The following is a 26,708-nucleotide window of genomic DNA, read 5'->3' on the forward strand; positions in this document are numbered from 1 at the left end:
ATGACGGATTTCCCGTTTGTTCTGGTGTTGATAAGTTTGTGGTGCGTAACGGGATCTTCTGTGTTTAACGCGCTCGTCTCCTTCCTGTTCAAAGCCTGCAGGTGGGACATTGGACAGAAGGGCTTTCCCAGCAGCATGGCAGCCACCAACCCTTCCTCCTGCCGCCTTTTCCTCTTCTTCTGCTTCTCCTTCCTCATCAGCCAGCCCGCCCTCACCCAGGACCCATCTGTTACCACGATGACAGTAACCAAAGGCGACCAGTTCATCGTCCCCACCACGCTGGCCAACCAGACGACTCCCAACTACGTGGAGACGACCCAAAACACCCCCCTAGAGACGGGATTGTCCACTCCCACAAGTGGTGGAGACGCAGACGACGAGGATGTCCCTCCATCTGGCGGGACCCGTTGCCAGGGTTACTATGACGTGATGGGTCAGTGGGACCCGCCGTTCAACTGCAACGCCGGCGTCTTTCTGTACTGCTGCGGCACCTGCTTCTACCGCTTCTGCTGCCAGTTCCGCCAGCAGCGGCTGGACCAGAGCATCTGCTCCAACTACGACACGCCCATCTGGGCCAACACCGGCAAGCCCGTGGCCACCATCACAGAGGGGCAGGACGACCAGGAGCGGGACCGCACGCACCTCATCGTCTACATCATCTGTGGAGTGGTGGCCATCATGGTGCTGGTCGGCATCTTCACCAAACTGGGCCTGGAGAAGAGCCGCGGAGGAAGCGGAGGAGGAGGAGGAGGCGGAGGAGGAGGAGGAGGAGCAGCAGGGTCGGCGCACTCTGACCTCAACTCTAGGTGAGAAGCATGAGGACATGTGTGTGTGTGTGTGTGTGTGTGTGTGTGTGAGGAAGCAGTCTGTATGTTGACGACACTGTAGATTTAAGCAAAGCGGTGGATAAAAGTTTGTGTGAGTGTGTGTGTCACGTGTGTATTCATGTCTGTGTGTGTTTGTGAATGCACGTATGTGTGTGTTTGTGTGTGTGTGTGTGTGTGTGTGTGTGTGTGTGTTTTTGCATGCACGTGGTTTCTGATGCATTGCAGGGATGTTGGAAAGTTGAAAATTCTGACTTCACCCTGGAGGAAAAGAAAAAAAAAAGAAAAAAGGAAAAAGAGAGAAAGAATTATTTCAAGATGCAGTTTCGTTTTTCATCAGCATGTTAACACACAACCTGCCAGCTTGGAATTTACAACTTCCAACTACGAATGTGTATTTGTGCACCTACTAACACGTGTGTGCATGAATATGTGTATGTGTGTGTGTGTGTGTGTGTGTGTGTGTGTATGTGTGTGTGTGTATGTGTGTGTGTTTGCTTGCACGTGTACAATTAGTCTCTAATCCTGCTCCAGCAACACATGACCCAGTGTGACCAGGTGAATCCAACCTGTTCAGGTGTGTTTGTAGGAAAGAGGCTGATCACTTCATCACGTGTGTCCACAACTTCACACACACATAAATCATGCCCTTATTTTGTTTTTGCTCATTTTTTTTTTTTTTTAATTGTTTCTAATTTTTTTTTCTCTTTGTGCTTGTTTCTTTGTTTCTGCTTCTTCTTCTTCTTCTTATATTATTTTGTATTCCACCCTCCTTCTGTACCATTTGCTTTGCTTGTAAGCATGACTTATATTTGAAATAAACAAAACGATTTGAAACATTTTTTTTTTTTTTGCTGCAGTAGGTGTTAAGTGTCGAGTAGGTGTTCAAAGAACTTTTGAAGAAGGAGAGTCTTTGTGCTTCTGTGCAAGAATTCCCTCTTTCATGTTTGTCTCACGTGTGCGAGGTTTCACACCGAGCGCAAGTCAAATCACTCCTCACACTTTCGGACCGAACAACAGATGATTAACGAGCTGGGCCGTCGTCAAGTCTTTTTTGTCTCCATTAGCTGAGAAACTTTAATAATGATATTAGGCATTTACAGTTCAGTACTTCGTCTCTCTCTCTCCAGACACACATTCACACATGCACACACACACACACACACACACACACACACACACACATGTAAACAGTCCTGCTGCAGCGAGGTCAAATACGTGGTCCAGGGTTCAATCTGTTTCGCCTCAGGAAATCATTACAGCAAACAGCGCACAGCATGGGCTCAAATCTCCCCCGCTTTCATCCCCAAACTCTCCGACTCCTCGCTGGCTGCCTCTCCTCACTCCTCCTCTCTATCCGGAGCTCATTCTTCTCATCTCGCTCCTTATCTTCTCGTTTTTCATCTCGTCTCCTTCCACTAATCACAGTTTCATCACGTGCCGTTCGTTCATCTCTCGGTTTTCTTGTCGCAAACCCCACACGGTTGATGTTACTCAAAGTCTTCTTCTGCCTCAGCCTTCCTCCACATCTCCTCCTTCCACCTTTTCTTTCCCCTCTAGGGCCCAAAGAGCAGAGACAGAGGCCGATTTCAACCAGACATCTTTATTCAATCCTTTTTTCTTCTCCATCTCTGTCTCCGTTTCACCTCTCAGCTCTCACCTCACCTCGCTCACACCATCTCCTCCTTTCTGTCAGTGTCGCACCTCACTCGCCTCGTCCTCTCCTCCCTTTGCCTTCACTCATTTATTTATTTATTTATTCATTGTTTTTTTGTTTTTTTGTGGTTTCTCTTTGCATTTTAATGGAGAGAGTGGACACACGGGGCAGTAGCACTCTCCATCAACCGGCTGCTCTGCTTGTGCGTCTCCCCATTAACCTGAGCTGCAAAACTCATTCGGCGGATATAACACACAGCCAGGATTAATATTTCCTGCAGGGTAGCACCTCACTGAAATAGAAACACTCCCCGCTGCATAAACACCCCCCCCCCACCCCTCCTTCTCTGTGAGCCCATCTCGACAAGATTACCGCTCCTCCTTGAGATTAAAGAAATTTCACCAAGATTACAGCTTTACCGTTTCTGGACTGCTCTGCCTGCACGCTCGTTTAGTTATTAGCCTGCTGACATAAATCCCTGGTCCAAAAGTGTACGTGCAACTAAGACCTCATGTACTGCGCACACTTCACGAGGTGAAATACATAAATATGTGCATACACCCACCCACTTTAGAGCTGGATCTTAAAGTGGCACAGCACAAGAGGCAACTTTTGCACTCTGCTCTCAAACTCTTGCATGCACCTGTTCTTTTATTTCTTATTTTTTTTAATTATTTCTCATTCTTTCTTTCTCAACGTCTTTTTCTCCATCTCAACATCCTGCAAGCAGAGGGTGATTAACACTCTGAAAATCCCACCAGTTCTCCCAAATCAGCTTTGAAACCTAAAATCTAAGGTGATCCTCCTCTTAGATTACCCCCCTCCCACATGCACACACACACACACACACATCTTCTAATATTTCCCAAGCCACCCAGGTTCGGTGTGTTTGCAGGCTGCGGCTAATCCTCAGCCAACAAAAGGGGAACGGAGAAGCGCTGCTCAGGTCCGTACATGTCACGTCTAATTGAGAGGCCTCAGCTGAGAGGGCTGCTTTACACCGAGAAGGAGTAAACAAAACGACTGATACCTTCACGATTCTACACCACACACACACACAACCACACTATGTAAGACACCCATGCACATACTCTCAGTGATTTATAGTTCAATTAACAACCAGAATGATAGTGGTGGCATTTAGGCTCCGGTCAGGATAGCCAGGAGGCGAGATGCACCGCGGTGCAGCGTCCACCTCACACAAGTGTGAGAGGCCAAGGACCAACATGGTGGCAGCAGAGGTCCCATGGTTCACACAGAGAGAGTGTGTGTGTGTGTGTGTGTGTGTGTGTGTGTAAATGTGGGCAAGTGCAAGTGAGTGCATTCATGTGTGAGTGAGTGTGTGTCTGTGTGTGTGTGTGTGTGTCTGGCCATTTGTGTAGCCCAGCAGTCCAGCTGCTGCTGTCAACGTGGGAAAACTTGTATCTCCAATTATAAGAAAACTACAGAGAAAAATAGTCGGATGTCAGATAAAAAAATGTACATTAAACTTTTATATATAACGATCAGAATTATTCTTCTTCGAGATAACGAGAACGGCTTTTTTGACTTTGTGGAGATACGAGGTTTTCACCTGGCATCAACATGCTGATGGTTCCATATGTTCGACTGCGTTTGTATGCTGCCTATATATATATATACAGTATATGCCTGTGTGTGTGTGTGTGCTACAGTGGGCTGTTGAGCTATCATGTTATGTAATGAAGGGCACTGTCATTTAAAGGCTTTGACTGCTCTGCCCTGATTGAAGGCGGACAGATAAGCAATACTCGATACCGTGTGGATACATATGGAGCATCACTGCACGCAACAAAAGGGGCTCACGTCTCCGTTTCACTCCCTCTCTCTCTTTGTTTTTCACACACACGTCCTAGTGACACCAGGTTCTGGTGTCATGTTTAATCGTTGATGTGATTTTCAGGGACGGTTTGAACCTTTTTGAGCAACTGGTGCAATTTTATTGAGCCGTGAAATCGCACACTGCGCTGGATGTAGCACCACTTAAACAGAGTTAGGTGATATAAAATATCTTTAGGCTGTCTTCACCAGCTGGACAGACTTCATGAGGTTTGATTAATGTAAATACTTAAAAAAAAAAAAACTTTATAAATCAGTAAAAAAATATATAAATAAAAACAACTTTGGGTAGACAAGATGTGAGACTTTTTAAACTAACCTGATGACTTCCTAGAAAGTGAGAATAAGTTGTTAATACATGGAGTTTGTGGATGTTTAGCTGTGCGAACTGTCGAACACTAACTGGAGACGGATAATGAATTAAAGAAACAGATGAGATGACAAAGCAACTTGTGCTTGGAGAGCATAAGTTGCTTTGCCCCCCCCCCCCCCCGTGAGAAAATATGTAAGAAGCTGGAAAAGACAGAAGTTTTCATTGAGCTTCCTCAAAGTCTCCTCGTCACTTCCTCAGCTCTCCTGTCCTCTGATCACCTCCAGGGTTCATCTGCCACCAATGTGTGTGTGTGTGTGTGTGTGTGTGTGTGTGTGTGTGCACGCGTGGCTGCATGCATGTACGCTTACAAGTAAATGTGATGAAGTGTGCACGCGTTCTGTACGTGCCTGCGTCACCATTTGCCGCAGTTATTCTCAAAGTGAGAGGACATATACGTCGACAGCTTCCTGGCTGTATCAGATGTGACAATTTTGAGCCTCCAGCTGCCATACCTTCCTCTCTCCGCCTCAGTCCTGCCACGCAGGCGTCACTGGGCCCCACACACACTTAAATGTGGGTCAGCACCCACTGACTCAAGGGTTTGGCTGTGTGCGGCGGCGGCGGCAGCCTCCCCGTTCGTCAGGGTAACGCTGCAATGGTTGACATCTTAAAAGTTGAAAGATTGACAGCTTTTTTTATTTGTCACACACCTTGAAGGTGGCATTTCGTATTTAAAGGCTGTTGAAAATAGCTCGTTGCAAGATGAAAATTTCGTCCGTCAAACTCATATCAGTCAAAAGTGAAGTTCTTAAGACCAGCAGACTCAGAGTGAGTTAGCCCCTGTGGCTCCTTTTCATCCTTCTCCCGAACGTCTAATGGGCCATCTGTCTCCAGCTTCAAACAGGCAGGAGCAGCAGCTAGAATCAGCTGAGATAAAACTGCATTTCTTCCATTTTCAAGGCGGCTGAATAAAGAAAATAGTTGCAAGCCTGTGTGCCAGAGGGAGTTAGCTTGTTAGCACAGAAACAAAAAAGCCACTCAGATGCTCGCTATACCTGCACCTATTAGCGGAACGATAACCCAGAAAACCACAGTGTGTGGGCTTCTTCATGGCTAATACAGTTATTTTCAATGTGGCTGGGGCAAAAAAAAAAAAAACGAAAAGAAAAAAGGACACGTGGCAACCGCTGTGCTCGAGGGAACGGCTACGTGTTTAGCATAAAACCACAAACACTCCTTTTACCAGCTGAACAATATCCCACTTATAGCTGCGCGGGCCACACGAAATCTGAAAAATCACCACATGCGTCATCATTAATCCTTTTCGTCACGCACACGATAATCACAGCTTCTCCACCAGGAAATGAGCAGTCAGATGTAAATGTGGGCGTGAATACCCCACCTCCATATTTTATATGACAAAAAAGGCACATAAGCAGGTTTAATTTCATTAATCTGGTGTACAAGTTTCCATCAACACGACTGTCTAACCCAGACTGATTTGATGCAGCACAGCTCTTCTGGAGCTTTCAACTGAACCGCATTGTCTTCATCAGCCGATTGAGGTTGTAAACTGTAAACGTTTTAAACTTTCCATTTTTTCAGCCCCAGTGGGAAGTCGACTTAAAAGTAAAGCTCATTCAAGAGAGATCATTCAAATGCCTGAAATGATAATAATAATAAAAATGCACATGAAATTTCCGAGAGAAGAATCAACCGCAGAAACACGAAACTGCTTCGTGGTTTGTTCATGTGCCTCGCCATCTTCTCCGTCTTTATCAGTAATTGTCAGAGACAGTAAAGCTGGTTTTAACTGTGGCGTTGAAGAAAGGAGGGAGCGATGAGTGACGACAGAGGGGTGATACAGAGATTGTGACGGGGGAGATATCCGCAGCAGATGCTTTTCTTTTTCAGTGGATTATCTGAAAGTTTTTCTTTTTTTTTAAGAGATGAATCACATGAAGAGGGGATGTTTAGAAACCGGAAAGTGTTTTTTTGGTGAGAAGACAGATGGTGACAGTGTGTGTTTATGTGTGTGTGTGTGTGTGTGGGACAGATAGAGGTGAACCGCCATCCTCAGGAGAAGGTCAGACACATGAAACACACTTTCAACACAGCTCATCAGCAGCTAATCTGGCTGCTGTACTGACTCTCATCTGTTTGTACGTGTTTATTATTCAAGCTCCACAAGCCTCTTTGGCACACAATGGCTGCTTGAGACACAACAGTGGTGCAACACTGCTGCAAACTGTGAAAGCTGTGGATCAAATTACCAGAATAATAATATCAGATCTGATAATATCAGAAAATTAAAAAAAACTAGAAGCCAAGAGATAAAACGACAACATGTTTGCAGAAGTGCAGCCACATGTGCAGTTACAGGGTCAATAATATGTGCATTAACGCGTTAACAGAACATGAAGCATGTACTGTACTCTATGTCCTGAATGTATATGCATGCTTCACCGTATTCAGGACACTTCACATCGGAGGGACAGAGGAAGGATTCCTGTGTTTGGACACTTGCTGTAATATTAGTTGTAGCTAATCACTGAGTGTGTGCTGAGGTCTGGGTGATTGTTACAGGACATTAGCGAAGTCTCATCTCACTGTGTCTGTAACGTGATGGGAAAGAGTTACGCAACATGCTATGGTGTAATAAAGAGCCATAAGAGAAGTAAACCTGTAGGTAGCTCATGGAATATATATATATATATATATATATATATATATGTATATATGAATGACTGTGTATATCCCATATGGGTTTTTGCAACCGTAGAGATCATAAACAATACAAGTATTTATTTATTTTGTGTGTCGCATAAAAATAGCTATGATTTCCTATTCCTGCTGCAGCTCAATTATCCAAACATTTCCACATTAGTTAGTCTCAGAGTGGACGCTGCCTGAGGAGCTCAGTTCAGTGCAACAAGGTCCAGTGGAAGTGGAAGTCAGTCTGCTGAGCTTCGACTCGACCTGGGGTTCTGGCATTATTAGACAGATAATGTTAAGAAGGGGAACATTTCCATCCCGTCCGGCAGAGTGGGAACCTGCGTTAATTCTTGCAATTACAAGTCCATAAAGTCCTGCAGGACCAAACACACATTCATGCAAATCTAAGGGCTCCATATCAAAGACATCCCTCAGTTGTTGTGTCTAAATTTGACAACAGCTGCACATTGATGGGATAATAATTTTTTTTTGGGCGGGGGGGGGGTTTGAAAGATGTGACGTCAGGAACAAGCTTATTTTTTTCTGATGTGCTATAACTGTCTCCTTTGTTGTATTTGGGGGAGACATGCCAGAACCTTTTTCGCAGCATTTTCAACTGCTGTTGTTGGATTGTGCTCACTGAATATAAAGTTCTTGCTGTAGGTGGAGACGTGGCCCGAAAACATGAGCAGAAGTGAGCAAGTATGGTGACCTGTATGGAGCAGAGGTTTTAACCTAAAGTAAAATGACAAAAACACGTTTTTTTAAATCATTTTGGTGACGCAACTGTGCCGATAAAGTGTACTGACATTTTAAATGGTTCAGTTTTACACCTAATTTCCCCCCCTTTTTTTTTTTATATAACTCACATTTAAAGGCTTAAAGTTATGCATAATTGAGGGCATGGCCGCGTTCATTGACAGGTGACATGCACCGAAGTCTCAGCTCCACACTCGCCCTCCCCTCTTTGACGATTTGTGGATTGTGGATTAGCCGGAAGTTAGGGGCGGAGTCAGGCACTGCCAAGATGTCGACGGCAGAGCAGCTTCAAAACCGCTCTTCAGTAAACCTGTGGGTGATGTCACCGAGGCTACGTTCATCTTTACTTACAGTCTGTGGTTTAAACCTGGACTCAGTGATGCCAGTTTTGCAGAACTGGAAGAGCGGGGACCGACTCGTGTGGGTGTTTTGCCTGTTGGTGAAACTTGATGAAATGTGGAACTAAAAATGCAGCAAAACAAGAACAGGGAGACAAAGATTAGGCACTAGCAGTGTATGAACTGATTCAGGCAGCATTTTTATGAACAAATCTGCACCTGTTCATTCCTAATACCACTGATTTGGATTTAATTATTTCCACCCACCACAGTCTATTTCTGTCAATCTACCCCACCCTGCAAGTCTTAATCTTTTAACCAGCCGCACGGCCATCTTCACTCTTTCAAAAGCATCCGCAGAAACTCTCACGGAGCTCAGCCAACGCTCCATAAACACTACATAGCCCGGAGACAGGTGCAGTTTTTGTTGCAGATTAAAAGTCCAAATCAGCAAGTTGTTTGAGCGGCGAGCCAAGAGAAGAGTGCGTGGAGGCCCGAGGCGCTGCACGGCAATGAGTCAGAGTGGGGATGAGGAGCGGAGAGAGAGAGAGAGAGAGACTGTAGGAGAAGAAGACAAACGGTATGGTTTAAAGAGGAGGGCGAAGAGAAAGAGACAGATTTAGGGCTGCGTTTAGGTGAGGAGGGGGCAGAGAGAGAAAGAATGAGAAGACTGAACAGAAAGAGAATTGACAACTGAGGGAAGAGGAAAGGAGAAAGTGATTTAAGTCTTTACAGAAGAAGAAGAAGAAGAAAGATCAGGACGCGTTGAAAGTCTTTTTGTTGTGTGATGCAAATGTTCAGATGGGGGGACCAATTTCACGTCATAATCTAATACACAATTTCACAAAGACACACACCATGCACAGTGTACATAAAAGGATTCTCAATAAGATGATTAAGATCTGAATTGATTTGAATGAATGAATATTATTTTCTGTTACAAAATCAGATCCTATAAATAGAGAGAAACTCGAGCAGTTTCAAGGTTTCAAGGGGGAAATTCAGCACTGCAGGAAACTCATTAACGTACGAATTTTCTTGGGTTTTATCTTTGTTTTAATTCATCTTTGTGGTGTTGACCTTCCTTTGACATACATTCCTACATTTCCCAGGATGCTTTTTTTAATTTTTTTTTTAGCATCCCCAAAAATAGGATCCGGGATGCACAGTCTGCAGCTCGCAGACTCATAATGTTATAAGGGAGGATTGTTCTTTTCAGGTAATACGTCTTAGGAGTCGAAAACACAAAAGGTCATGCATGTAAAAACGTGCACAAACTGTAAGCGCGTGTACCATCTGTCTACATGCGATACGTGTGGATGATAAAACAAACAGGTTAATCACATCCGGCACCAAAACAGCATCAACGCCATCAACAAAGTCCCTGCAGGAGCCACTTCTTGGCATCTGTGACCCTGTTATTCACACACATTATCACACCTACGGATAGTTTATAGATGATCAGAGAAGCAGCCAAAGGGACTCGCTTTTCTATTTGGCAGGTTGAGTGTGAACAAGTTGCCCCCGGCTGTTGCTGTCAGGTCGGTCATATCCTCGTGTGTGTTTTGTGCACCTGTGCATGTGTGCATGTGTGTGTGTGTGTGTGTGAGGCAACGGGGGCTAAACACATGAGCTTCGTTAGCGGGAACACAGGCACCAGTGTTTGAATTATTGATCAAGGGAGTGAATACCATCGACACTGTAAATTCAGCAGATGCACGGGGAGAGGGAAAAGTGTTTATTCAAAGTGATGAGTATGCCCGTGTGTGCGTGTGTGTGTGTGTGTGTGTGTGTGTGTGTGTGAGAGACAGGGAAGCCACATAGGGGTGGTCGTTTAGTGTTTATCTTCAGTTGGTAGTAAAGCTCCTAGTAGAAGGAGGGGACATGAATGTGTGAGCGTGTGCAGTATCTTCACATTCCTTTGCATTTCTTTGCAACCACAACACAACAAGCCCGGAGTCCAAACACGACCATATTGCAGGAAATCTTGCCCATACATCGTGCAGCCAAAAAGGCCCCCGGTCACATACAGCTGACTGGAATTCATCCCTAAGGACACACTGTCACACAAAACCAGTGTGAACACACAAGCTGCCGCCGCATCCTTTGGAGGATGAAGGGCACGTCTTTGTAGCCGCCACCAAGGCTGAACCGAAATGAGACAGTCTGTCCGCCTGTGAGCAACTGCCGCCTAGCAATCTTTACAACACACAACTGGTGGCCCTGAGAGCTCAACGCACGGCAGCTTAAGAAAACACATGCAAATACACAAACACGCCGCAAATTCAGTCCCATAACACAACGGAAGTGTTTCCAGGTGACACTCACTTTTTTCGTTTTAAGTAATTTTTGCCTGATTTGCCTTAAGAGAGAGAGGATGACTTGGGACAAAGAGCCACAGGTTGGACTCAAACCCGGGTCGCTGCTGTTAGGATTACGCCTTCATGGTAACACCCCCCAGACCTGATTTGCACATTCTTCTTCTTCTAGGTTTTCAGTCAGATGATCTTTTATCATGGACAGAAAAGATCAGTAGCGCTGCGTGAATGATTCAACATTTAGTCAGTCAGTCGTTTGCATATGGAAGAGTTAACCCGAGCCTTAATTGGCAGTCAGGTCGGCTACTGCTCAGCCGTTCGGGGCAATGCGGCGATCAGTGAGATAGGACGGCTCCGAAAAGGCACGGAATAAGGCAACTAGTTTATAACATGCGTCATCAGAATTGTATATCGGGTGGGTTTTCTTTTTAGATGCAGGATTTTAATTTTTGTGCTTGATGTAATTTTTCTGCTGTACAATGCTCGGGGTTAATCGTGAGTTTTAAGCGTCCGTGCACATCCAGTGTTCGTTTCTGTTTGTATCTATCGAAGTGATGTTTTTCTGTTTGAGGTCTCTCAGAGGAATAGTCCACTGGTCTAACCCTGGAATCTACATTACCCACAATGCAACGGGACCGCTGACAGTTCAGTCAGTTCAGGCTTTGGGTGTGTTATACTAGTAGCTAATAGAGACTCATGGTTCCTGCCCTAAGCAAAGATAAAGACTAAACTCCACCTTTGGTCCGACCCATGAGTACTGAGCGGTCATGTAATAACACAGTAATAACTACTGGATAGTCAGGGGGTCTGAAGATCAATATGTTGACGGGCGTTGTGGCTGGTGTAACCCAAGACAAAAATATAATATCACACATCAATATCAAACAAATAAATATTAAATTATATATATATACTGTACAAGTCATACTGTATAGCCCATAACAGTTTCCGCACATCTGCACAATAATGTCCAGATTTAGAATTATACAACACACACACGAAAAAATGTAAATAGATTCACAAACAACTTCAACACAGTGAAGAGTCCCTCCTGCATGTGTGTGTGTGTGTGTGTGTGTGTGTGTGAGAGCAGGGCTTCCAGCTGTTGGGGAAAGCCCTCTCAGGGGGAGAATCAAACCACATCTGTGAGGATAACAGATGGTGTTTGTCTCATTCACTGACCGACTGTAAGAGTTTTAGAATCTCGCTGTGCAGCTTCTCTAATGAGAACAGTTTATCTCATCACTTTTTATTCATTTCCAAGTTGCAGGATGGGAAACATTATGTTTTTCTTTTGTGGCTTCGGGTCTTCCTGTTCGTCTTTTCAGAAATTGTCAGGCCTAATTTTTCTTTTTTTTTTGTTTTGTTTTCTGTTAATCATCATTTTAAACACTAAGCTCTTATTTGGCTTGAGTTTCAGTTTGAACTTCAGTTTTGTCATTATCACGTCAGATCTCAGCTCTCTGATTGGTTGAATGAGGACAGACGGTTTTTGTGTTTCACAATTTGAACAGACAATATGAAACTGTATAAACAAAATGTTTTTTTATCCCTTTACATTTCGCTTCAAGTCGAGCACCTGTCGTTAACAGTGTTGCTTCCCCCTCTTTCTCTCTTTTTTTTTTTTAAAAGAAAATATATATATAAATGTGTAACTTTAACCTGTTTATCGCTGGAGATCTAATTACAAGCTGAGAAATTATTTACAGCCAGTGTGTGTTCGTCTCCAGGACACTGACGGACCTGCTGAAGCAGCAGGGAGGTGAGGTGAGCTCGGTGGAGAACGCCACGGCCAGTTCACCCAGCAGAGGGAGAGCCAATGGCATCTCGGCCAGGATGCTGCGCAGCAGGAGTGGTGAGTACTGAGAGAGACGTGCTGAGACATGCACACACACACACACACACACACACACACTACACACAATACACACAATACACAGATACAGATAAATTCAGAACAGCATGCAGTATACTGACAGTGCTAGAAAATGTTCTTTATGTGCTGATGTAAGAGCTGATTTGCACATGAAACTGTGTGTGTGTGTGTGTGTGTGTGTGTGTAGTTTGTATTCTGCCCAGTTTACATCTGTTTTTATTCAAACAAAAGAGGAGTTGTACATTGACACTTATCTGCTGCAGAGTCGTGGGGCTGTAGAACAAGTGGCCAGTCTAATACAGGATTTGCACATAAAGTCAAAGTATGTTTGAAACATTCAAAAATTAAATCTTTAACATTTTTGGGTGGCTGGCAACTTATTGCTGTAATTTCCAGAGTTTCCCAATAAATTAGAGACGAGTGAATTGACGCCATGTTTCCTTACGTCACATGAAGCCAAACAGGCACAAACAATCCATAGCTTTGGGTCTGTTCTCAGTCCAGGTGCACCACACCTGCACAGGTGCACCACACCTGTACTGTACTGAATCACACACACTTTAAACACAGAGTAAAAGGCAGATGGCAGAAGAGACAAAAACCTCCTCCCTTTCCTTTTCTTCCCTTTGGAAAACAAGAAACAGCCCGAGCTCTTCCAGTCTCGTCACTCACAGACCTCCCTCCTGCTTCACCTCTAACCCACACACACTCACTTACACTTCATCTCACATGATGATCTCTCGTTTGAGGTTCCTCTTATGTGTCTGTTTTTTGTTTCTTTTTGTTCAAGGTTGCAGCCTTCATAGAGTTGAGAGAGAGGAGAGAGTCTTCTTTCATCTCTCTGCTTAGATATTTCAGCTATCAGTCACAGTCGATCGGTTTGGTTCAAGTCGTCTTTTTTATTAACCTGAACACTGTCGGCAGATGTTGGCGATTAATATACAACCCCGGTGCTTGTACTGCAGTGTATTATTTTTAAAATGAAATGATCACATGACACCCTAACGGAGAGAGGAAGACACACACACAAAAAAAAAAAGTGTCAAGTCAGAGTTTTTAATCAGCTTCCGCGGACACGAACTTTTATTTAGTGTCACTAATCTCGTGAAATCAGACGCTCTGCAGTGAGATTAAAATCAGGAAAACACCCACTGAAAATCAGCTGGTGACAAATGCAGTGAAAAGAGTCGGACTCGATGCAGAACAAAGTGCAGAGCATTTTAAATTTTATGTCTGTTACACGTAAGAGAGTGAACACTAGATAATCTTCATCTGTAAGTAGAACACACGCTTGTTGCATGTGCACAACGCTGGCGCACCACACAGACACACATACACTGTTTAATTAGTATGTTAATGTAGGCAGGCTGCAACCCAACATGCGGCATGTGCCGTTTTACATAAGTTTCCTATACGTCCAGATACAGCAGCCTGGACGACGCAGTTTTAGACCAAGTATGTGACAGCAGGACAAAAACGCAACTGACTGTACATACATGTCTATGTGTGCATGGATTAGTATGCGTTGGTGTGTGCCTTGATGCAAGTGTGTGTGTGTGTGTGTGTGTGTGTGAGAGAGAGAGAGGGAGGGAGGGAGGGAGATGCGTGGAGTGTTTGATATGTGAGGCCGCCTACAGCGTCCATCTCTCATACCTCTCTATGTAGAATTTCACACCGTGCTAATGACTTGATAGGACGTACTGTACGTGGTGGATCATATACAATTGGCAACAGATTTATCAGCTGGAACTAACATTAAAACAGATGTTCGGTAGCAGCCAGTTTATTTTGTCTTGAGTAAATTTTGCTCGTGGCCAAAGAGCCTCAAGTACAGGGAGAAAAAGTGCACAAGAAATCCATCTAGCTACGATGGAGAGAAGAAAAGACGGGAGTTAAAGCGAGTCACTTCACAGGGCAAAACAAGTAGTTGGTGGGTAATGTACAGATACGACAGAACCTCAAATCATACATATTAATGGACAGGTTTCAGTCGATCCCACTAAACAGCAAAAGAATTTAGTTAAATTAGTGAATAATTTATTTTTGTAACTCAACCCAGTTCATTTCAGTGTCTCCAAAAAGCCTCCACACCTACATGTCATATGTTCTGAGTAGAAACAGAGAAAGAGACGCGCAAACAGCCAATATTTTAACGTTAGCTTAGCCCTGTCGAGGCTTACCAGTGGTTAACATTAACAAGCCAGCTAATAAACTTTTGAATATAACCATAAGAACATGCAACATGTAATTACAACAACTTTGTAGTCACAGGGAAGAGGTCACGTTCAGCTGAGGTGTCGCCTAGCAGAGAGCTAACGGCTAGACACCGAGCAGCTAGGTGACTATGACGCCGCCCACCTGTCACTCGAAGAGACCACGCCCTCAATTATGCATAACTCTAAGCCTTAAAAACATTTAAACGGGTGAGTTATATAAAAAAAAAAAGCCTCAAGTGGCCGTTTGAAGAACTGCAGTTTTTGGCGATTGTGTGTTGGCTTGATTTTTCAACCCTGTAAATCCTCCTACTGCTGAGAGCCGCCGACTGCTTGACGATCCTAAAGCTACTGGATGTTGCAAATGAAACAGCATGTGGCAAAATCTGTTGATTGAATAAAAAAATTTAAAAAAAACTATAAGTAAATGTTGGTGTAAGACGTGAGAGTCCGCTTCTTAATGTGAAGTGACAGCAGTGAAAATCAGGGGATTTGGCAGAGTTGATGATGATGATACCTATTGATGGTAATGTGTTGCATATTTATGCACATTACATCTGCTTCTTCCCAGAGTTGGAAAGTGTCCACTGGCTTTTTGTTGGCAATAAACAGAGACAGCAAAATAAATAAATAAACATTGTCCAGCGGGCAGCTTTGAGCCGATGAAACAAAACAAAAATGTTCATCATATCACATCAGTACAATATGACAGGTGTTATTTAAGAAGGAAAAAGTAAAGTTTCAAATGAGAACTTTGCCCGAAGACTCTCTGGTGACACGTCAGCTAAAGGCTGTCTGCAAATGCATCCTCTTTGGTCATAACATGGTTTTAAGCAAACTCAGAGGTTGACATTTGAGGGTCGACACGTCAGTGCTTCAAAATCATGAGTCACCTCCGTCTGTCCTAGATCCTCATCCTCTGTTCACCCTACAAAACTCCCGTGAGATCTCAGAAGGAGTTGCAGGAATCTGTTTGCTCTATTTGTATTTTTTAAAGGACTGTGAATTTAACAGTAGGTGAATACAAAATGCAATGTTCCCTCACTGAGTCACAGGACAAAGTGGAACAATAAATAGATTGCCTAGTGAGGAAAACAGATGAACAGTATCGGTTTTTCCATTGGAGACAAGATGGCAGACAGTGGCCTCTGGAAAAAGTAATACCTACAGAGCAACTGAACACATCTGAACTGAGGGCCTGCTGCCGTTTTCTCTACGGCTCACATCCAGTTTAAAGCGAGATAATGTAACTTTTGAAAGAAGAAAACAACAAAGATCTTCCTGTTACAAAGTCAAAGTTGAATTCATTACAACAAAAACACAAGAGTTGATTTATTGAATACAGTCAGTTTTGCTGCAACAGCCTTGGCTGATTTGATATGACCCATCGCTCATGGTGAGCTAATGTGAGCTAATGTGAGCTAATGTTAGCATCCTGTTCTTGTTACAGTGGAACAAAGTGGTGTAAACTTTCCTTAAACACACATTTCCATGTTCTAATCCTGTGGTCAAGTGTTGAGTATTTATTCATCTCTTGTTACATGCAGAATATTTGTTTGAATCAAAATCCCTCTCTTTGCTTTTTCTGTAAAACTTTTTATTATTATTTATATTTTTGGCTCATGTTGAAGCCGGTAGCGGAAACATGAATGTATCCAATCAAATGTGATTTGTGTTGACGACCCTGCCCATCATGTGTAATCGCTCCGGACAGTCAGGTAGTGAGTAAACAGCAGCGGCGTATCACAGTAAAACGTTTCATGACAGCGGCGATGATCTAACTTCTGTTTCACTGCGACTTTAAAAGCTACAAATGTCAAAAAAAAGTCACAAATCATTAAAGTCAAAGACCTTTTTTTTTTAGGATTTACATGAGCCATCAGCAGCTGATGTCAGCTGAGGGCAGGAGGCAAATATTTGGTCTAAAAGTCTCCAACAAACATGACTCTCAGAGCGAGAGCTTGAAGCAAAAAGTATGACCTATTTATCAACTGCAGAAGTAGCACGACCCAGTAACAAATCACTCTTCCTAACACACATTTTACCTTTTCTTTTTCCACATCTCTCTGTGTCTGTTTTAACCAAGAGTTTTTCCTTTTGAGCGCTCGTCTCCTCCAAAATGTCTTCCTGCACTCTCGGCTGTTCTTCCCCTGCGGCTGTGAGACGCAAACGACTTATTCTTGTAAATTAATGATCTCGGTGTGAATGTGCGCTGCCCTGCTCGTGTCATCTTGATCACTCTGACAAAAGGCCTGTGTGTGACCAATTCAGCAGATCGCAAAACAGCGTGAGGATTATGATTTTGTGGTTGTGTTTGCGTCTGCTCCGACTACAAACGGTGATGCACGGAGACTATTAACATATGATCTCACTGATGACTGACGTGGTGCGTGCTCTGCTCGCTCGCTTTATTCTCGGCTCTTACAGTCCTGGTTAAAATTTATTGGCAGCCCTGAATTTCAAGTACACGATTCAGAATATCTTAAGAAGTAAATGCAAATGAACCAATTTTGTGTAAAGAGAATATATTAATAAAATATCCAAGGTCCAATAAACAAAACTTGCATAATAGTCCGATAACACAAATAAGAAAATGTGCCACGGACACCGTTATTGGCATCCTTCATTAATATTTGGTTGCAGAACCTTTAGCAACAATAACAGCCTCTGAACTGAACATCTAGAAGCTTCTTGCACCCGTCTGCTGGTGGTTCCTCTTCCACCGCTATGCGTCCTCCAAAGGTTTTTAAATGGGATTTAGGTCAGGACTCATTGTTGGCCAGTTTAAAACAGTCATTGTTTCGTGCTTCTGGATGTGAGTTTCCTGCCGTTGTCCCGCCGAAAGACCGAAGACCTTGTTTTCTGACACATTTTGCTCTAAAATGCCTCGTTAATCTTCCGATTTCATCATTCCTTTGAAACATTCAGTGCCTCCAGTCCCAGACGGAGCAAAGCACACAGCACGATAGAACCGCCACCGTGTTTTACTGTAGCTCGGTTGTTATTTGTTCTTATGGGCTTCATTTGGTCGCTTTAAACGAACCGATGCGCTGCCAGGACTGTGGCTTATCTATGGAAGTTGTGGAGTCCCGCTCGGTTTTGGATGTGGCGTAAGGTGCGGGCTGGAAGCTCCATATTGCTTGAGGTCGGCCTGAAGCTCTTTAGATGTCTTGCATGGTGTTTTTTTCCCACAAGCCGCACCAACGTTTTTTCATTTGAGTTTCTTCTTAATAGTTTCATAACTGTGAAACGTCTCGATAACATTACGAACTGTAGAAACGGGGCTTTCAAGATCTTTCGTAGCCTTGAGATTCATCAAAAGGGCAGCCAATGATTGTGTCCATCGTACATTTTGTGTATTATTTCACTATTATTCCATTTTTGTTTTTTTCTTTTGTCCAGTAAGCATTTTTTGAAAATACTCTGGTAATATGAAATTGGTTAATTTGCATTTATTTCTGAAGATATTCTGAATTCAGCAGAACCAATAAGTTTGACCAGTTTGTATCATCGCTCTCTCTCTCTCTCTCTCTCTCTCACACGGACACACAGTGACCTTCATCTTTCATCTTGGCGATGACGGACGTCATGCAATGCACCCCCCCTTCTTTACCGCTTTCCCGGAGGCACTTAAGGCTCCTTTTATCTATCGTCTCACACACACACACTCGGAGGTGCACATTTATACACAAAACACACACCATATATAGAAACATGCGCCGCTCCTGCTTTTCTAAGTGTTTCACGGTCATGAGCACTCACAATAGCACGCCGGTGGAAACAGGAGGAAGATGGTATAGGCGACAGAGAGACAGAGAGAGAGAGAGGGAGGGAGGGAGGGAGGAATCCCATCACATCAAAAACTCCTTTAATTCCTCCTAAAAACTCCTCTTAAGTTGCTGACCTGAAAATGAATCTTTAGTCTAAATGTCTCGCCTCCTTCCTCTGCATCATTAGCGCTTCTGCTAAAACTCAACTGCTTCTAGACAAACTGGGAAGTCAAAAATATCTGGCACACACTCTGTGAGCCTGTGCTTGTTATTTAATTGCTAACTCAGTATTTCACATGATGAGAGAGAGAATAAATATATATATCCTGCTTCTTTTCATCTCGAAATCTGCTAATCAGAGAATGTTTCATGTCTGCATGGCATTGCTTTGTTATTAATAATTTATGACTTAATTCTTAATGACAGACCAGACACCATCTGAGCTTTTTTTTTTTTTTAAAGCAGTATTTAAAACTGTGGCCAGTTTTCAGTGCCACTTCTTTTAGCCTCCTAATTAATGTGTAATTGTCCTCAGGTGGCTTCTAACCTGGAAACAGTTCACTGAAGCTGGCAAAATAAACCCGAAACCTCGTCAGTACAGGGAACGAGAGTTAGCATTAGCACAGCCGCTAACACTGTGTCAGTCACTGCCAGTTACAAGCTAACAAACAACATCAACAAATAGAAGATGCTAACTACGCTAACAGTTCTGATCCGTCTGCTAGTCGCCAATTTTAGTCACAACAGACTCTTCATCTGAGTCTGACTGAAGCTCAGACAGTCTCTCTGTTTCCTGCGCTAATCACATGAGGGAAAAAAGTCGATGAAGATGATGATGATGATGATGATGATGAGAAGAAGGTAGTAGACGACGCTGATGATGATAATGACAGTATGAAAAGGATTTTTTCCTCATAATCTTCTAATCTGGCACATGCTGAGAGGTCAACACCACTGGATTACACTGGATGATTTTCCTGTGCACGTGTAGCCACACACACACACACACACACACACACACACACACACACACACACACACACACACACACACACACACACACCGTACCGTACAACATACCGTACATAATTATCAATGTGCTGTGTGTTGTAGTTTAAGCTGATTAGGTGGTGAGATGTTTCACATGTTGTAATATGCATTGTGTGTGTGTGTGTGTGTGTGTGTGTGTGTGTGTGTGTGTGTGTGTGTGTGTGTGTGTCTGTGTGTGTGTGTGTCTGTGTGTGTGTGAGAACAGTGATTAAGGTAGAGGCTCAGAGTAAGTGTAAATGTTGTTACTGTAAAGACTAACTCCCGACATTTCTCCACCCCTCTGGCTTCATCATAATTTTCTAATTTATTCCACCAGAACATCCTGCCATCCTCCATTCCTCTCTCTCTCTCCCTCTTTCACCAGCTCTCCCTTTCTGTGTGTTCGTCATCTAAACCACACGACTCTCACTCTGTGTGTGTGTGTGTGTGTGCGTGTGTGTGTGGTGATTAGCATTCAGAAGTTGCGCTGCGTACACCTCTTTGTTCGCACTGGTAGTCACAGATGTGATGAAATCCTCTGTCTTTCATGCTGTGTGTGCTTCACACACACACACACACACACACACACACACACTTACGCACAGATGGACTTGACTTGGTCCATGGCAAATCACATTGGCGAGCGTATCAATATGCTTTACTGTTCCATTCAGTTACAGGAAGTGTCAATTTAACACACAAACAAATAAACACAGTTGATTTTATTTCTCTTTTCCAATTGACCTTATAAAGCATGTTGTTCGGGGGTGTGTCTGTGTGCACATTCGTGAGCACTGCATGTGTGTCCTTCCATCCCCGGGGCTGACATCAAGCGCCCTGGCTGCATCACTGGACTTCATTAAGGCTAATAGCCAGGGCTTCACTCTCTCGGCTAGTTTGTTCCATTGTTCATTAACCTCAGTTCATTTGGCATGAGACTGGCTGGCTGTCAGCGTTGGGGCCACTGTCTCACCCAAAGTCACCATCCGCGGGGTGAAAGAGAGACGCTTTTTTTAACCCTGACTGTTAATCCAGCGTTTATGCGAACACTTCCCACGGCACACACTCCCACCCGAGGGATCCTCGGTGCAGCCACACAAAGCAGACCTGCTAAAGCTTAGCTGACCTCTAACACGCATGTGCATGTGTGTGACAGAAATAACTAGTGAGTGTTTTGTATTATAATCCAAAAATCATCCTGGAAAATACAAACAAAACAAATTAACACAGTCTGTTTAAATTGTTTCTTGAGGTGAAACCGGCTCCGTAAAGTTTAGCTTTGTCCCTCCGCTTCATGTTGAAAGTAGGCAGAGGAAACAAACTCACAGCCAGATGTGAGGAGGTGAGAAAGCACTTTTTGTTTTTAATTGCAGCGCGACATCGTGACTGACTTTATGGAGAGATTGTGTGAAGTTGTGAGTTTCCTGTTTTATTTGTTGATTTGTCTCAAGCCGCGTTTCCGTTGCAGTTTTTTGTGTTTCACTCACTTCTACTGACCTTTAACGTCTTGTGGAGGGGCCCTTGTGTTTTTACTTAATACATAATATAATCAATTTACCACGTGTCAAATGGCACACAGCAAACTTTGAGAGTGTAGTACTGCAACATAAACTCTGAGTACTGGCTGGATCTGGGGCTGTAAGGAAATTATAACGAAGCCGCCACATGCGCTCTGCTGACACACTGAACGCGGTGCGTACTTGAAGGTGTCAGGGTGTTTTACAGACTGCACAGAGCGAAAGGAAATGCTGCAGCTCATTTCTGCCCCAGAGCACGCTAAGAGGTTAATCCAGCCATGGTTTACTACATTTACTACAGTGCGGTTATGTCATCTTTAAAACACTAAGGAAGGTCGTGTTTGAAAAAGGGTTTTATATGAAGACAAGTTGTGCACTCTGGACTGGATTGTTTTTGCCTCAATATGACGGTTGTTGTGTGACACTTTCTAAAAACTGACTGTGCCTCTCTCTCTCTCTGCCCGTCTCCCACCAGAAAATTATCATCTGAATAACTCCGCTTACGGGCCGTTTGGACAAGGGCTTCCACACCCGCACAGCAACCACAGCACAGTGGGACTGAACAAGTACACCTCCCTGAAAGCTGTGGGTAAGTCGGACACACACACACACACACACACACACACACACACGCACACACGCACACACGCACAAAATGACACTGACTCCAACTGACACAGTGACCTTTAAAGTACAGTAGGTTGGCAGTACAGGAGCTGTCAGCGGATGAGGGTTTCTGTGCCTCTTGGCGAACAGGAAGTTGATCTTAAAGAGGAGCCCGCGCTGCTCCTGTCTGACAATTTTTTTACACTCGCTCTCAACTGCCACGAGATGAGCCCGTTTTTTTCAGCAAAGTAATTAGTCAAGTTAGTTTGTTGTTTTATTCATCAACCAGACTGCGATTTCGTTAGAGCCGACATCACTGTACAGCAGTATTTTCACAGAGTCTAACCAGACAGCACAGGTCACTGCCAAGGACAGAGCTCTGTGATACATGTATTTCATGTAACACGGCCTCTGGGAGCTCTCGGGCAGGACGTTATGAAAGCTAAACCTACCATCCTCCTATGTCTTCATTTTAAGTTTAATTACACCAAACTAAAAACTTCAAGGACAAACATTTTTAACCAACCTTGGTTTTGTTTGTATATTGTTTTCGTCTTTATTTCTAACATAAGAACTTGCAAACTACCCATAAGCCACCATTGGTGGATACATCCTGATCTTAATGAGTGTTCAGGATTGGAAAACTGAAATTACCCCCTAGTTATTTAATTTGTTTACTTCCCAACATTTTATATCTAAAAGTGTAAAATATTCACATTATAGTTCCCTAAAAAAATAATGAGAGCTGGAGTCTCCATTACATTTACACAGCTTTTTTGCTAAAGAATTTCACAGTGCTAAACTTCGCATTTAATAAATGTGTGAATTACCATTATGTGGCATCAAACCAGTGATGTCACAGTCAGTAATTGCACACAGTGACAATTATTCATAACTGTCTGGTATCCCAATTTATTCCTCACTTTTGAGGAAGTGTCTGAGTGTGAACTGGAGCACAGCACAAGGCTGAAATGACAGTTTTAAGTATCACAAATGGACACAAATCTATCCTATTAGATCACTTTCTTTATCATCAATTTTCCTGAATGTAATAAATCTCACCTTCGTTGACTCCAGACAGTAGTTTTGTAAGAGGTTTGTGATGCAACAGCAAAGTAACTTCCGCCTGGAGAAGAGGCTGCCGGGCGTTTTTAACCAGGTGACTGTACAGACTACAGTCTCGTGTCAGCAAAGGTCACACACACGTGGTTGTCCTTGCATAGTAGCGAGTGTAATAGTGCACACAACTGCATCCAAACCCCTGGCGTCCCATTAGAACAAAGTAATCCTCTACCAGTGTGCCGAAGGCAAATCACTGCTTGTCAAGGTGGATTTATTTAACCTTTATTATCCATGGAACGTCGATGGAGCACGAGCGCCCTTTTGCAGGAACAACTGTTTTTACACACTGGTTATACTCCAGACTTGGGATCTGCCCAAAGGCCTCTACAGATCGATGCTATTTAGCTTCAGGGTTGAGTTGACCTGCTGAAGGGCACTAAAACAGTAACTGACCATTAGGCCTAGGCCCCACAGCCCCTTTGGTTACTGTTGCTACATGTGTCAAGCTTTCCAATTTTGCATGGCACAACACTTACAATAATAGACTCATGGGAATTTTTTTGGGCGATGGCTTGAATTTCTACATATGTGTTTAAAAAAAACCTGAGGCTGAATCTACATGTCACAGACAAATGTCAATATCCTCTCCAGTTAATAATCCATGCAGCAGACATGGGGAAAAAAAGGATTGTTATTATATTTCATGATGGTTTAATTTATGGTATAGATTTCAGATCAAACTCCTAGACTGTTCAAAGAGAACCCTGTTTGGACGCCTAACAAAGAAAATAAAGTATAAAATAATGTAGTTTTATAATGATATGCTCCTTAGCCTCTGAAGTAACGATCAGCAGCAGCTACTGCCGTTTACCTGACACGCTAACATTTGACGTTTAAGTTAGAGCAGAGAGGCAGAATGAAACTTCTGGCCCAACATATGCGCGGGTCCTCGGCCTGAGTCCGGCCCATATACGTACCTCCACATCTGGGCAGAGTCCGGAAGATTTTCTGTGTTGGACATGGGCAGGATTTGGGCCGCAGAACCGGGCATATGTTGGGCCAGAAAAATAACGAGCATGTGGCCGGATCTATTTTATTTAATTAATTGCCCTCACTCTTTTTTTTTATTATTTTGGAAAAGGCAATTAAATTCATTAGATGAAAACAAGCAGCTGTCATTGGTGGACTCAGACTTTTGGGTTACTGTTCATGTAGCCATGAAGCTAGCAGCAATGACCTCAGTGTTTCGTTTATTAAAATAATCCTCTGTGACATTCATGCTCACCCAACACACACACACACACACACACACACACACACACAGCGGACTCAGGGCGAGGGTATTTATAACCCCTCACTGCTATGTCTCCACATCCTGACACACATAGAGTTACCTCCATCATCTCCATTGCACTCCTCAGCATCTTCTTCCCCCCTCACCGCGCTACCTGCCTTCTGCCCTCTCCCAGCACAAGAGGAACGCCACTACAATCCGCCTTGAGGGCATACACCAATTGTAAATACTTAAATCACCAGCTTTCCTCTTTGATCTTCTTCAAACTCTCCCTCTCCTCCTGACAGTCCTATGCCTTCTTCTGACTCTCTCCATGTCCTCTGACCACTCAGTTAATGTTATTTATTTCCAAAATCTCACATTTCCTAGACAAGATAGTCCGATAATATTTGTAATGAGAGAAAAATATAATTAGTTTTCTGAGCTTCTAATGGTTTAAACTGACCTTTCCCACAAGGCGCTGGTTTTATACTTTTCAAAATAAAGGCCAAGTTCGATGATGGGTGCGGTCTGACCCATGCATACAGAGTATTCATGTCATAATGTAGTAATGAGTACTTGTGCATAACATCCCCATTGCAAAATGGTCTCTAGTTATCATTCAGCGTTTAAAGTGAGATCATGTAACTTTTGCTGAATAAAAGCAAAAGTGTAATCATAGCATAAATAGAAAAAAGTCAGGGAAGTGACTCAGTAACATCTAAATAATGACAGCTAACATTAGCTAACCGCCACTGGTCCTTCCAGACCAAGATAGACTGAATTTAGTTTATTAAAATAGAACAAGGGGGAGATTTTAGCTCTAATGTCAAGTTTTCATTTGTAATTTCCTCCTTTGAAAGTTTCATGGCCTCCCTTTAAAAGTTTCTAAAATACTTTGAGAGGCAAATGAAGCCGACATTGCTGACAGGTTGGAGCCCGGAGGTCCTAACATAAATGCATCGTGGATTAAGTGTGATTCAGTCGTCAGTGTTCCTACAATGACAGACTCTGTGTTTGCACATTGACAGTTCATTTTAGGCTGCTTCTGCATGTGACTCAGAACTGCATCAGACTGTGACAAATTGAAAATGACTCTAAAGTATAAACAAGTTTAAAGAGTCCAAATATAGCGTGTGTTTGCTTTGCTGGATTAATTGTTAAAGAATACAAACAGAGCAAACGTTTACATTAAAAGGAGAATCCATCAGTGATGATGACGATATTGTATTCACTAAAAGTATTATAAGATTTGCAAACATGGAAACATTGGTACAGGGGTAGCATGGTCAGGAAGTGTAATCAGGTCAATAAGAGTGCAAATGGAAATATAGCTTGCCACATTCACTGACATATACATCCATCGCACCCATACACTGACGGAACAGCCATCAGGGGCAATTTGGGCTTCAGGACCCGGGAATCAAACCACCGACCCTCTGATTAGTGGACGACCCGCTGAGCCTCCTGAGCCACAGCCGGATTTAACCAAATATTATCAAAAACATTTTTATTCAGAGGCTAAACTAAAAGTTAGCATACCCAAAGTGCCTGTTTCCCTCACTGCAAAGGGGAAATTGTGTGCACACCACTCCAACAGTAAACCGTAATGAATGTTTGTCATGAATGTCCTGATGAATGCATGGCACTAGATTTTTTTAAACTGTCTCCACCCCTCTCTCTTCCTCACAGCCGACAGTGCATCTCGTAGCTACTACAAGAGCTTCCCGCTCATGGACTTCTCCCACTACCAGCCTGTGGCACCTCCTGCTTTCCAGTCTGTACCAGTGCAGCCCAAAGAGAAGTCCTACATCCACCAGCCCCTGCCAGCACACCACGACCTCCATGCCCCCCTGTCCATCTCCATCCCTTCCAGCCATCTGGAGCACCAGCGCCTCCCCAAGACCACCACGCACCCGCTCCTCTCCAGCTCGGCCTTCAAAGCGTGGGAGCCAACTGGCCGCCACGTGCACAGGCAGATCTCCGCCCCGGGGCACAGCTCCTCCTCTATGCACGGCTCCTCGTCTATGCACGGCTCCTCCTCTATGCACGGCTCCTCCTCTATGCACGGCTCCTCCCGAAGACACGGCTACTCGACCCGGAGGCAGCAGAGCATAGAGAACATGCCGGATCTCTTTAGCCAGCCCTATGGAGCGATGTATGGAGCTGGAGCTGGAGCTGGAGGAGGGGCCGGGCAGGGGCAGCATGTCCATGTGCAACACCCACCTCAACCCCCCTACTACCACCACACCAGGCAGAAGAGCTACTCCACCCACAGTACGACTGAGGTGACCGTCTGAGTGCCAGTGCCTCAGAGAGCGGCCTGCTGCAATGTTACACACACTAACGAAAAGCTCTGGTGTTAGTTAAAACGCCAGAGATTGGGACAGTTGGCCCAACACGCGAGGAATATTAAAACAGGGAGACATTCAGATCGAGGAGATGAAAAGAGGTGTTTTAATAAGTGGAATTAAGGAGAGCAGAGAACAGTGTAGCAGAACCACCACTCTTACAGATGAATGGACTCAGGTAGTAAAGGTGATTATAGGCCCCAGCAAAGGGTCTCGTACATTGATCATAC

General features: G+C 43.8%; 1 protein-coding gene across 1 annotated transcript; it reads left to right on the plus strand.

Annotated features, from left to right (window-relative positions):
* LOC111219658 (protein shisa-9-like) lies at positions 1-26,427 on the plus strand. The gene is made up of 5 exons (XM_022742369.1): positions 1-733; positions 12,478-12,636; positions 21,662-21,775; positions 25,820-26,125; positions 26,201-26,427. The coding sequence occupies exons 1-5, from the start codon at positions 1-3 to the stop codon at positions 26,425-26,427; spliced, it is 1,539 nt and encodes a 512-aa protein (XP_022598090.1).
* The last annotated feature ends 281 nt before the right edge of the window (positions 26,428-26,708 follow it).

This window comes from Seriola dumerili, unplaced genomic scaffold, assembly GCF_002260705.1.
Source record: "Seriola dumerili isolate Sdu_G_001 unplaced genomic scaffold, Sdu_1.0 BDQW01000068.1, whole genome shotgun sequence".
Classification (NCBI taxonomy): domain Eukaryota; kingdom Metazoa; phylum Chordata; class Actinopteri; order Carangiformes; family Carangidae; genus Seriola; species Seriola dumerili.